Below are 13402 nucleotides of genomic sequence, written 5' to 3'. Positions count from 1 at the left end.
GTTTTTTGCTAATAAGGTGTTAAAGCACTAAGTTAAGCTTCTAAACAAATAAAATTTTAAATGAGTTGAGTATTTTTGATACTGAGATTAGTAAAAATGCTGTAGTCTGTGGAAGTAAGATTGAGGTAGAAGGATGCAAATTATATTAAATATTAATTAAATGTAGATTTCCAAAACACTTTTTTACAGTAACTATTTCTACTTTACATATTTTGGTATATAACTCTGCATCTGAGTTACAGAGAGCACTTTTTGTTCGTGGTACTAGTAATGGATACAATGTAATGCACTTTTTTGACTCTATGCTAAATTTGGATTCCATATCTGCGACTTAAGCATTTTGCTTAAAATGTTAGAGAATTAAAATCGTGGAAGTAGAAATGTAAATACTTCCGTAAATATTGCAAAAGATATTTGAAAATAACATAATCAACTAATATGATGAAAATGAGAATATTTGTCCGTGAAGTTAATGTCTTTGGTGGTGTGATTTAAAAGACCTGTTTTTAATATTATCTGATTTTACATCACTGTGGATATATGTAAGTCAGGCAAAATTTTCTGAGAAAGTGCTTGTAACTGTTGCAGTGAAATTAATGAGGTTTTTTGGTAGGTGCTCTTATTTTTTATTGGTTGGAAGTACAGAAGTAGAAAAAGTTTCACAACAGTTCAGATTTTTCTTTGGTATAGTCTTATTAAACTGAAAGATTGATCTCTGTTTATGTGTAATTGCCTTTCAGCAGATGTAGACAGTCTTTTTGCTCCAAAAAAGTGGTTATGTATAGCAGCTATATGCACTTAACCAACAAAATTAAGTAAGGCACAAAAGCATATTGAGGCAAGATCATTACAGTTAAGCTGATCAGTCTAAGATATTGGAAGTTAAAGCTTTTGGAAAGAAAAATTATTGAAAAGTGCAACTTGTACATTTATGAGTGATAAAGTGGTGGATCTTCCTGATACAATTCTTTTGGGGTCTCACTTTTTTTCTTTTAGCATTATCCAACATGCACATTCCTATTGTAACTACATTTGTGCTTCTATCACTTTGTGTTCATACATTAGTGTTTACATCTGGTGTCTGTAGACAACACTTGTATTCTGCCACTTCTTTGTTTGATGTGGATAAGTAGGAAGATCATGGTGTGCTTTGACACTCAGTTTTCTCTGCTACAGAAACAGAGTAATTTATCTCTTCACTCCTGTTCTTCAAGCTTCATATCTTTCTGTAAACACTATGCCCTGCACAGTTATTGGTGTATGGGTGTTTTGTTTTTCAGGTTTGAATTAAGCATTTTGCTGCCAGATGTACTTGGCATTTTCTAGTTTATCCTTGCGGTATTGTTTTGGAGAAACTCTTCTTTTTATCTCTGACAGATGATGCTCTCATGGGTGACATAGTTTCAGCTCCATCTTTCCTAGAACAGGAATTCTTACATGACACACCTCCATTACATGACACATCTCCATTATCTGAAATAAAGTAAAAATTACAAATGGAAGACATATGCCAAGTGCCAGTAAAGCCATCAAAATTACTTTAATACATTGGAAGAACTATATATCAGAGGTGGGCACGGGTACACAACTTCTCAAATCATAACCGATGCTTTTCTGTCTGTTACATCCTTCTAGTTTGAAAAAAATAAAATCACCACAAATGTTACAATTGTGGGATAGGTCACTTGTAATGCATTGAATTGGTCTACTCTACCCCCTAGATTAGTATGTTCTCCTATAGCAGTTTTCCTTAAAGGTTGAAACAGGACTTGTCCTTTTCTTAAAAAAGCTGGCTTTAGCAGAGTTGCTGATAGATTTACATATCCCAAGTCCTGTACACCTAAATGCTTTGATATGCAGTTTTAGATTTCATAAAAGTGTTCTTCCTCAGAGAGGCTCAGTGTTCTTTTGCTCCTCTTTCTGCTTCTTGTTTAAATAGTGTAGTACAGTGAACGTGAAGGGAAAAAATGTGACAGTTCTTTTTGCAAAGATACAGTTAAGGAAAATTACCCTTTCTGGGCCAAAATTAAAGTAATCTCAAAGGGGTTACTACATTTTACTCTCTGACAGAGCTCTCCTACCAGCTATGACTGCCACAGGTAGGAGGTACTACACATTCCTCAGTGATTTTGTAGATAACAACATTGGTGAGTTGTTCCTGTAGTGGTTTTCTCCCACCTCTTCCACCACCGTGCCCCACCCCAACTAAGTGTCTGGTCTTTAAATTGCTGCAATTTTGTTATAAGGCCCACATATTTCTGCAGACAGGAAACCTAGAGCCATTGGGAGGAGGAGAACTCAGTTTCAATCAAACTGGAGTCACAATTCTTGATAAGTGCAAAGGTTTAAAAGACTTGTACTTTTTTGAGAACCCTAATTTCACCTGTGAAGAAGAGACAAAAATACTGGTTTTATCAATGCTGGCCTTCAGGCAGTATCAAATTTCTTGGCATCCATTTGTGGCTATGTAACTTCTGCATGACAGTCCATCTGCTTTCAGTTACTAAATGCAGGTTTTTCCCTGGTGGCAGCAGTTTGAAGGTGTGATCCTGTTTTTGTCAGCGTATCTTCCTGCCCTTAGACTTTATTCCCTGTATTTCTGTTTCACATTTGCATTGTGGGTATCACAAGGAGCTATTAAACACTTTGAAGTCAAGGGTCATACAGGTTTCATACAATACTATCATACATTTCTTTCTTCTGCTTCCAGCAGCTGACATCAAATACAGAAGAAATGAACCTTTCTTGAACCTAAGAAAGCCAAATCCTGATTTAAAATGAGTTGTAAGGAATCCAACACATGCTGAGATTCTAAACTTAACTGAGATAAGGTGATATCCACAACAGCATGCTTAAGAATCACTTCCAAATCAGAAACAGGTCATTTCAGTAGCTGAGTGGCATCATAAGGACATGTCTACAATGCTGTGTCATATCAGCATTTGCCCTTTCCTCTTATCTTATTGTATTTCATATTTGTTACTGGTGTAGCACTGGTTATAGCGTACTTCCTCTCAGGGAGAAAATTCTCAAAATCTCTTGATCATTAGCTCCCCAAAGCAGCAGGAAGACTTAGGGATTTACCCCAAGTAATTGGATTACAATCAAGTAACGTCTTTTCCTTTCTTTTCTTGTTTCAGTCATTTGTAATAAAGTCTCTCCTTTTAAGAAGGCTCTCAGCAGAAGCCGCAGGGAGGCTGGATGTTTCTGCAGCATGAGAAATTTCAGTATCACAACTTATATGCAAGTACAGATTAAGTATGACTTAAGTGTAGGTAACTTTTTTCAAGGCCATTGTTTTAGTTGATGATATTCTCCTCAGGTTTTGTAACAGTCAGAGTTTTATTTTAAACCATGAAGTAATATCTGCATCATACACCATAAAGTATGCTGTGGTTATTTCTTCTAGGAAACTAATTGCTTCTGTTTACTTAATGCTTAATGTGGATGCCCTTGGATTTTAAAGGTGTACACACAAACACACATATTAAGAAAATCAGGATTTCGCTATGTTGCCACAGAGGTCAAAAAAGGCTAGTCATCCTGTGTGGCTGTTGAAGCAATATGCAAGACACAGTCTTACAGCTGGAGAGCACAGACTATTCTGAGGAGATGAGGAGAAGAGTTCTAGGTACCGCCTGGTCAAAAAAACCCACTTTCTACTTGAAAGTGTCATCCGCAGCTGAAGAGATTGTCAAAAGAATAATAGTATTAAACTTGCTATTCCTTTCGCAAGGAATGGTTTGAAGATTAGACTTGCTTAACAGGTCTATTTTCTGAATGTTTTTAATATGAAATTTTCAGATATAGGTTAGTAGACTGGGATTGCATATATTGTATCTGAGAATTCACATAGATCATATGACTGATAAATTGACTTCAGGAGACATTATAGGCCACTATCAAACTACTTCTTTTGTATACTTTACTTTCTAGCTGTGTACATCTAATTGTGAAGTTGCATGGAATTTTGTGGTTATGTGACTGTACAGTGAAGTGCTCTTGTTTCCTAATATATCTAAAAACTAGTGAATATTACTGGATTTTGTCATTCACCAGTCAAATAAATTTGTCCACTGGGGCTAGATATAGGAAAGATTCCCTGCTTCTTTGAGAGGTAGCATTAGTGATAGTGCACAATGCAAACTGTTTTTTCTTCTGTGTCCTTTGTCTACTCTGTGTTTCTCCATTAACCCTTGAAAATGTTTAGCTGAGTTATTTGACTTTTTTTCTTTGTATACATCAAACACAGGAAAGACTGTAAATCAGGAGGATGCATGCTGTCAGATTCCTGATTCTAGTTTCAGACACTGAACTGAGGAGATGAACTCCTTTTGAAGAACATGAATTTAATGGCTAGAAACATGATGAAATTATGGGAGCTATAGAGTGTAGTTTTATTATAGCACTTACTTGCTTTTGTTTATGTTGGAGAGTTTAGAATTTCAGAAGAGGAAGAGGAATGAAAGCTATATTGTCTGCTAAGTAAAATGTTAAGACAATCTGTTCCTAAGGGTAACATATGCTTTTTTCTGACCTTATGTCAGTCACAAACCTTTTTTATAATTAGTCTGAGTGACTACTTGGAGCACCTCTCCTAGCTATGTAATTTTGTTTTGTGTTCCTATTATCAGTGATTAGTTTGTTTACTCGTTCAAAATTTTTACCTCTTATAATTAGACAATGCTAAAGTAATAAAGGAGCCGCTATATCAGATGTCTTTTTTCCATACATCCTCACTAGAAACTGTACCACCAGAGTCATTCAGACTTGAAAGTATTTTATGCACACTGCTGCTCTTCATTCTAAGAAGTCTGTTACTTGTAAGGTTATTTGTCCCATTTGCAGCGGGTTTCTGGCTGCATATTGTGTGTTTTATGATGTCAGAGTATTTGTATGTATTATAGTCAAGGTTTTGACAACAGGCATTAACTGTAAGACTTTGATTTCTAATGATGTAGACAACTTGTGCAAACTGAAAAGGAAATAGTTTGAGGAGACAATCTAGGTATTTTTATATGTCTCTCTAGAAAGGATTTGAGCTAAGGGAGTGAAGCTTTGCTGTCCTAGTAGCTCTTTGAGAGAACAAATCAAATATCAGTTAAACTTTTTTTTGTTTAAAACTTATTCTTGGCTGAAAAAATGGTGTGATCAGTGAGAACAAGATCGAATTTTACTAATAATTCATTTATCTTGAAGTATGTCTAAGTGTTCTCCTTGCACTTCTGGGGAAAATTTTTTCAAAAAACGCATGACTTGTCATGCATGACGTGTCTGCTATCTAGTGAAGTAAATCTGGTTTTCACTATATTCATATTATTTAAACTTGTAATATAACAGTATTGTATTAAAAAAAGAGTGTTCTGAGTATTTCTTACACTTCTGAACTTCTGTTTTGATTTATTTCCAGGTTGTCTCCCATCATAGTATCCATGTTGTACACACAGCGCAGTTGTGTAAGACTAGAAGTTACTTTTCCTTGAAACTCAGAATTAAAATAACTAGGAAAGTAAGATGGTTCTCTTCAAGCTATTAATATAGTTTCTCAGTGTTTAAGCTGCTTAAATCTGTAATTAGTCATCATTTGGTAATGTTCTCAAAATCTTTATGTTCCATGTGACTGATTTTTATCTTTATTGACATTCTGTATGCCTTCCAGTCTGTCTTTTGAAATATATTACTTTTTTTTCCTGTAGTAACGAATTATCAAACCTACTGTTTTTTGGAAGTGCGCAGCTTGACTATCCCAGTGATTTTTTTTTTTTTTTCCATTCATAATTGTGGCTTACATGGTCTTCCAACATAGTGCTTCTTGAAACACTGTTTTGGCTTTCTCATATTCTACAGCAAAACTGATTATTTCCTCGGGTTATAAGATAGTGGCGTGTAGGAATCTAGTTTTCATCCAGTTCTACCTTCTTAGTCAGATTTACCTCTTCCAGGAGTTCATTCCTTTCTGTTTCTTTTTTGGTTTTTACCCTTCTACTCCTTCATTCTGGGGTTGGAATGAGTCTTTTCTGAATTTTTTGATTGAGAAAATAAATTATACTTTTATTTTATTACTATTGGAAAATAATTTTTAATACTGTGCATCTGCACTAACATTCCTCACATACTAGTATGGGGAGTGAATGGGGAGGTCTTTACTTTATGTTCCCAGAATTTTATCTTTCGAGTTCTAGCTGTTTTATTAGCAGCTGGGAAGATTGTTAGAGGGTCTGTTGCAAGGTCTTAGTAAATTGAGCAGGCTTGGATTTATTCAGACATGGAACTGCTGTGTGTTCTAGCATTTAAGCATTTTAGGACCCACAGCCAGCCATCTGACCGTAGCCAAGAAATACTGGAATTTTTACTTCATGAATAATTATTTGCTGTGGAGACCATTTACACAGAGAGGAAATCCAAAGAAATACTTGCTGTGCTAGTGTTAGAAATACTAAAGAGAAGAATTAAATTAGACGTAAATAGAGGTATCCCATGGGCAATATTCATTGACCTCTTGTGATTATACTTACTGTTATAGCTCCTTTTTTCAGTATTAGTTGCCAAATGTCCTAAAAACATGAAAAACAAGAAACTGTCCACAGCTGTTTTAAATGTACAGGTTTAATTGTCCCATATAATCTTCATTTCAACTGTACCAAATTTATGCTAGTCTAATTAAGACATTACTGTGAAAATGCTTTTTTTTTTTCTCTTGAGTGTGATCTTAGTATTTTTAAAGTAACTCAATAAATGAGAAAACACTTTCAGCGTATATTCATGTCTCACAGTAGTCCTTTATTAAAGCTTCCCAGAATGGGCAAGAATTAATTTTCACTTAATTCTTGAGGTTAAAATACCATATTTATTCACTTTTTATTTTGGTTTATCTACATAAGTCCACATACTCATGTCTTGCGATTCTATGTTTAAATACTATTCTTGCATATTTAAGAGATTAGGTTTTAAATTAATGTGTGATTTTTACAAATGACATGTTAAACTTTAGGAAAATGAATGTGAGATAGTAGAATTTTCTAATGTGAGGGTGATTTTTTTTCCATATTTAACTAAATTGTGGCATTAGACACATTTGAGGGCACAAGTTTACTGTAAAAGTACTCTTTACTTAATAGTATAATAATGAATAGTGGTAGTGAGGTTAACATACGGAGTCTTACTCTGCAATTTTTAGTCTAACACAAAAACTTATGGTGAACTGCTTCTGCTGTTCTGCCTGAGGTATCAATTGTGGACTAATGTGCAGAGTTAAATATCTGCTAGCATTCACCAGCAGCCCTGAAATTTCTCCATGTGAAGGCACAGCAGTAAAAACTTTAAATATCTGTAACTTTTGCAAAAGGAAGTTAAAATGTGGCAAAAGAGGTTTTTTTTTTCTAAAGTTTGTAAGCTTGCATTTTTGCTGATTAGAGGAAAAATGCACTTAGTGAAGAGTCAGCCTTCCTTTTCTTTGGAAAACAGTTTCTGTTTAAAAAGGGTGTTTTGGGGTTGTCTTTTGGTAGGTGATCTTGTTCTAGTCAAGCTGATAGGCAAAATTTTTGGTTGGGTTTTTTCACGTGCTACTTCCAAGAACAATGGTGGAGACATTTGTTAATGATGACAATCTTTGAAATTCCTCATCAGTATGATAGGAAGAATCTGTTCTGAATTGCATAGAGGTGAGAAAGATAATAGGAATCTGAGTTTAGGGAGAAACGTTTGTCCAAAGCTTACCCAGGAGAAACAGAAGCTGAGGACATTTTACTTTCAGAAGAGAATAGATTTTTCAGATCAAGGTAAAGTTTCTATGGATGTCAACTCTTGTAAATCACATATTTTGATTTTTTTTAATAGGGACATGGGAACTTCTTGACTGTTTATTAGTTATTTTTATGATCCCATATGTATTTCTTACTTGATTATTTCACTGTATACCTAAATGGTGTTTATTTTTTATCTATTTTCTCTAGTTTCCTGATGTTTAAGCGCTATTTTGGTTTCAGAGTTCAAGTAAACAGAGTCTTTATCTACTGTGTTCTACTTACTGTCTTCTACAAACTTTAGGAATGGTTTACTGTAAAACTTCTGGAACTGATTAGTAGGTCAAACATAGCTGCCTTAAGATTTCAGTAGCATGTTATACAATAATGTGATATTATTTAGCACTCAATAAAGTAGGCATGGTGTCTATAGACCTTTTTTTGCTTTGTCTGATTACCTGTAGGTGAATCAATCATGTTTTGGTGGGTATTACAGTTAGAATATTAATGATTAATATAGTAGAATTGTATGGTAGTTCTTTTAGGTGAAAGTTGCATGACATAAAGACAAAACATCAAATGTCAGCTTTTTAATGTGCACTGAGTTTGGAAACAACATGGGCAAAAAAACTTAGGAAATGTGGAGAGTTACATTATATGAAACTATTGTTTCGGTAGTGCCTTGATTCCAAGCACCTGTCTTTGTATGATATAAAATTCTGCACAACAGAAGTTATAATTAGGATCTAAAAATATTGGTACAAAAACAAGCTTTGTATTTAACTTTTGTAAGTAGTTAGAGATATGTTCTTTTACTTAGCCATTAGTTTATCTGAAGGTACACCCACTCTTAAACTGTTGCAGTTCATGCTTCTTTAAAAAAACTATCACTAAATCTCCCTCATCCCCCAGCCCCGCCATGTCAGTAGTAGGAAAATGGTGTGTTAGATTTAAGGCATAGTAGAAAGCATAAATGCGTCCAGTTTCAATGGTGGGCTTGCAGTCAACTATTCAGGAGTAGACATCCTGATTTCAAGCTATAGTCTGTCAGTCTTATGATCTTAATGACAGTAGTTTTAGTATTTCTTCCTGTAGTAAGTTGCAATGTGCAAGTTTCCCAAGACCTCAAAATATTCTTCAGTACAGGGGGAGGTGCATTGTAAAATGGTAGAGCCGTACTTTTATTAGTAAGATTTTGTCATTAATATTGTTTGATAAAGGTATATTAATTAAACTGTGAGTGCTCTTGCTAAAGTCCAGTAATTGCATAATTTAAAATATAGTTTAAGATACATCATCCTCTGCATTGTTTCTTAAGACGGGAGAATGGAAAATTTTAGTAGCAGCTGTTTATTTGTAGTAGAATAACTTCATTTTCTCTGTTAAATTTTTTCTGTGTACTTATTTAGTACTAGTTAAGTAATAGGAGGTTTTTATCTGCCTACACACAGTGTGATCATGTTTATATTCTGCTCTTTTTTCCAGTACATGTGCAAATACAGGCTCTAGTATCAAGTAATAGTGGCCTCATTCAGAGGACTATAAGAAAACTGTAGTGTTAAAATCAAAAGCATCTGAAATTTGAAAAGGTTTCCTTCTAGCATTGGGATTTTAGTTAGAGTACTGACAAATAACACTAAATTATTGAGACGTGCATATAGATTATCTTAATTTGGGTTTTTTTTTTTAACTGATGGAGGTTATTTTTCCCATCTGAGATGAGACAAATTCTTAAAATTCTTAGTCTGTATTTAGAGAAAAACCTATATTTTTAAAAGGAATTAGGCCAGATTTTATGGTTTTTATGTACCCTAAGAACATATAAAAACTTCTGAAAAAAAGTTGTCTATGACTTTCTTTTTACTGTTGCAGGAGTCATAATCATTGGTGTTGTTGGTTTTGCTTTTCAAGGTACCCAGAAAATGGCATAATAGAAATGGACACAGTTAATCTTCGACCCCGAGCAAGAACCATTCTGAAGTGGAGTGAGCTAAAAGTGGGTGATGTGGTGATGGTTAACTACAATGTTGAGACACCAGAAGAAAGAGGATTTTGGTTTGATGCAGAAATTACCTCTTTGAGAGAAATCTCAAGGACTAACAAAGAGGTTCATGCTAAAATTCTGCTGGGGTAAGATTTGCTTGACCAACTCAGAAAATCTCTACATATCATATGAAGTGTGTTTGGTTTGGTTTTTTTATATGCTAGTCACTACTAGATTAATTTTAATGTCATATTTTGATTCCACAGCTGTGTGAATTATGAAATTACCATGAATGGCTTTTTCAATGTTCAGTTTTAACTGTAAGTCAGAGTTTTTATTTTTCCTGAGACTGCTGGAGGCAACCATAAAGTTTTTTATGTATTATGTGTGATTTAGTAAATTTTTAAGTAATTGAGAACTCTTAGGTCTCACTGGGTATGAGTCATCTCTGACAGTTTGAATAAGTCTCTGAACTAGCTAAATAAATTTTTAAAGAAAATATTTATGTAGTATTATAACTTCTGATAGGTAAGTGTGGAGTAGGATGTGGAAACTGCAAGTTTTCATTGTGTCTGAGATTTACCTGAATATCTATACTTTGTTTTACTATTTCATTTTAAAACTTCCATACAGTTCTTCAAGGAACAGTGTTTTCTGGAGATATCTTTAAGATATTGCTGTCAGTAAGTTGTGTTATCGCCTTCTTAGGGATGAACAGATGACCAGTGGTTTATTTAATGTTGCCATGTCCCACATTTACCCATGGGTGTTATCATTGTTCTGGGAGTGTGTTCCTGAAAATGAATTGGACTACTAGCATACTTTGTAGTTTTCTTTACAAGAAAAGAGAATGAATCTGTAGGAAGACTTCATGTGGGACATGGTTACTTCAGAGAGACATACAGAAGTCTCTGTGAATCAGGTCTAATTCAGTATTTTGTGTAAAAATGCAATCTTACCTGGTACTGGGAAATTGTAAAGACATTGGTTTGGTAAAGTATTGGTTTGGTAAAGTAAATGAAAGTCTGTTTTGGGGGTGGGTTTTAATTTTAAAATGATAGGAGTTTTATTAGATAATCTCTGTTAATTATAGTCATCTTTTATTAAGTAGAGCAAGGCAGATGGGCTTGTTTTGTAGGCAAAGCAAAAAACACTCACACTTGAAATACAAAGCTAGGAAAAAAAAATGAGTATATATTTTGAATTATTAACTTGAAAGAGAGAAGATATTAAGAAATGGAGGACAGTATTAATGGAGAGATACAGATTTTTATTGTAGTGCATTTAGTGCTAGTGCCATTTGGTGAGTCAGGGATGGGTTTCATGACCTTCTACAAATAGAACTGTCCAGGCAGTAGCTTACATGAAGTTCCAATGTCTCTTGATAAAATTTTTTAAAACTGCTGCCTACATGGATTCTTTCAGTTTTCCCCATCTATTAAAAAAATATAATTGGAATATGTTTTTTATTGGCAAAAGGATGCACCTAGTGGCTAATAAAAAATTTTGGTTGGAGCTCTATAGGGTAGTCTGTATCTAAAGAAACTGATAGTTATGCTTCAAACTAGAAGTTTGAAGTTTCAAATTCTGTGGCAGGTACAATAAGGTTCCCTGTGATACTTACACTTACTATCCTCTGAAAGGAGTTGGAAGGAAAACAACACCGTTGACAAATACCTATTCTAAGGTGATGAATTTAAGTCCATTTTTCAGATGGAATCATATTTCAGAGAATTTTTTTCCTAATTAAGAAGTCTGGTTTCCTTTAAATGTTGGTAGATTGTATATGCAGTAATCAACTTGTTGCAGAAGGTAATGTTAACTGAGCCCTGGCATTTCTTATATTTATCAAAGAATAATTCTGTATCACCTGTTCTACCAAACTCATTCCTCTCAATTAGTACTAAAAGAACAAGGCAAATCTGCTAGTATTCATAAATTTGTGTAAGGACCATGCAAAAGTAATTGCTTTATGTTTCAGGAATGTTGATTTGCAAATTAAATACCAAACTCAGTGTTTCATTGTTTATTAGTATTTAATATAAATAACATAAATTTATAATTTATTAATAATTATTTTAATTTATAATTATAATGCAGCTGTTGTTACTTTAATCTAGAAAAATATAATTCATATATTTCTATTCTATAATGTTGATATATGATTATATGTTCTTAACATTATGTTAGCATTAACTATTTGTCTCAAATAAAGGTGAAGTTTATTTTGAATTTTTTATGATTATAAGTTTATGATTAACTGATTGTATGCTAATGACTAGTTTTTTGTGTAGTACTTAAGAACAACTTTAACAGGGAGTAAAAAGAGGCAGAGATCTTTGGGTTGCATCGCATACATTTACTGCTTGGACTTTTTTCCTTTTGTAGTATTATATCAAAGAGACTGTATAAAACAGTTTTGTGTGCCACATATGAAGGTTTGATTTATTGATCTTGGTTGCTTTTGACAAAGATTTCAAGAAGCTGTTGGTGTAATCACAGGAAGTAACAAGAATATGCTGTTTGTGGTCATGCTTTGAAACTAGTAGAACATACGAATACTTTTTTTGGGTGCATCTTTTGACGAGTATTTGTTTGGTGTTACTGTTACTCATGTCTTAGTCATAAGCAAAAGGAAAATTCCTGTACAGTCTGTCATCATTAGCTCATCTTTGGAAAATATGTATGAAAGCTATTTCATGTATATATTACCAAATAGAGGATGAGACTGAACAGGACAGGCAAACATCATTATGCAGAATAATTGACCACTTATTATTAATTCTCATTTCTATAGCATTCACACTGCAGCTGAAATTGCTAATTGTAGGATGTCTAAAACATATTGAACAGATTTTCTGTGTCTCAGATGCAAATACTAGGGAAAAAGCAGTGCTTTGTCCATGGAATAGGACTTAAGGTTTCTCATGACTGTGTGTGCATGCTTGCAGTTGAGCATCTCTGAATGCGGGATTCTTATTTCGGAGTATCTGTGGTACCTCTGAACAGAGTTTAGTTGGCAAGGTGCTGCATCTCCAGTTTTAGATATCCTCTGTTTTCATCTTTGGAGAGAGTGTTCCACTTCATAATGACAACACTAATTTGTAATCCAGAATAATAAATATTACTTGTTGTCTTTGAGACTAACTATTCACAATTTAACCTTGGAGCCAGCAGATGTATTTAAATTCACCATACCAAATCAAACCAAAGTAGATCAAATGATGCTCTATATTTGCTTCTTCCTAGAATTGAAAATTCTAGGACATCCTTAGCTCTAGACAAAGGATTGTTATTCAGGATGTATTGTTTCTGTCAAATGTAAAACAAAAGAACATTATCTGACTGAGAATAACTCATCAAGAGAGCATGAGTAGAGCAAATCCAGTAACCATACACTGTAGTACTTATCCTCTTTGCAAGGTCTTTTATGAGGTGTAGTACCTTGATTTAGCAACTATGGCATCAAACTCTTGGTGTTGGTAGAGGCTAGTGATGAACTTGTGGAGAGCAGCCCTGCCAAAAAGAACTTGGGGTGCTGATGAGTGAGAGGATGGACATGACCCAGCTGTGGGCACTCCCAGCCCGGAGAGCCAAGTGTGTCCTGGGCTGCATCCTAGAGCAGTGGGGCCAGCAGGGCCAGGGAGGGGATTCTGCCCTCTGCTCTGCTCTGGTG

General features: G+C 34.3%; 1 protein-coding gene across 2 annotated transcripts in view; it reads left to right on the top strand.

Annotated features, from left to right (window-relative positions):
* Positions 1-13402, top strand: part of UHRF2 (ubiquitin like with PHD and ring finger domains 2) — a 78628-nt gene that overhangs the window by 20219 nt on the left and 45007 nt on the right. For both annotated transcript variants that reach the window (XM_056514894.1, XM_056514893.1), the window contains exon 4: positions 9654-9872. In XM_056514894.1, the coding sequence (XP_056370869.1) occupies positions 9654-9872 (219 nt within the window). The remainder of the gene's footprint in view (positions 1-9653; positions 9873-13402) is intronic.

The sequence above is a fragment of the Oenanthe melanoleuca genome, chromosome Z (genome assembly GCF_029582105.1).
Source record: "Oenanthe melanoleuca isolate GR-GAL-2019-014 chromosome Z, OMel1.0, whole genome shotgun sequence".
Taxonomy (NCBI): Eukaryota; Metazoa; Chordata; class Aves; order Passeriformes; family Muscicapidae; genus Oenanthe; species Oenanthe melanoleuca.
This window is presented reverse-complemented; position numbering and strand designations above follow the sequence as displayed.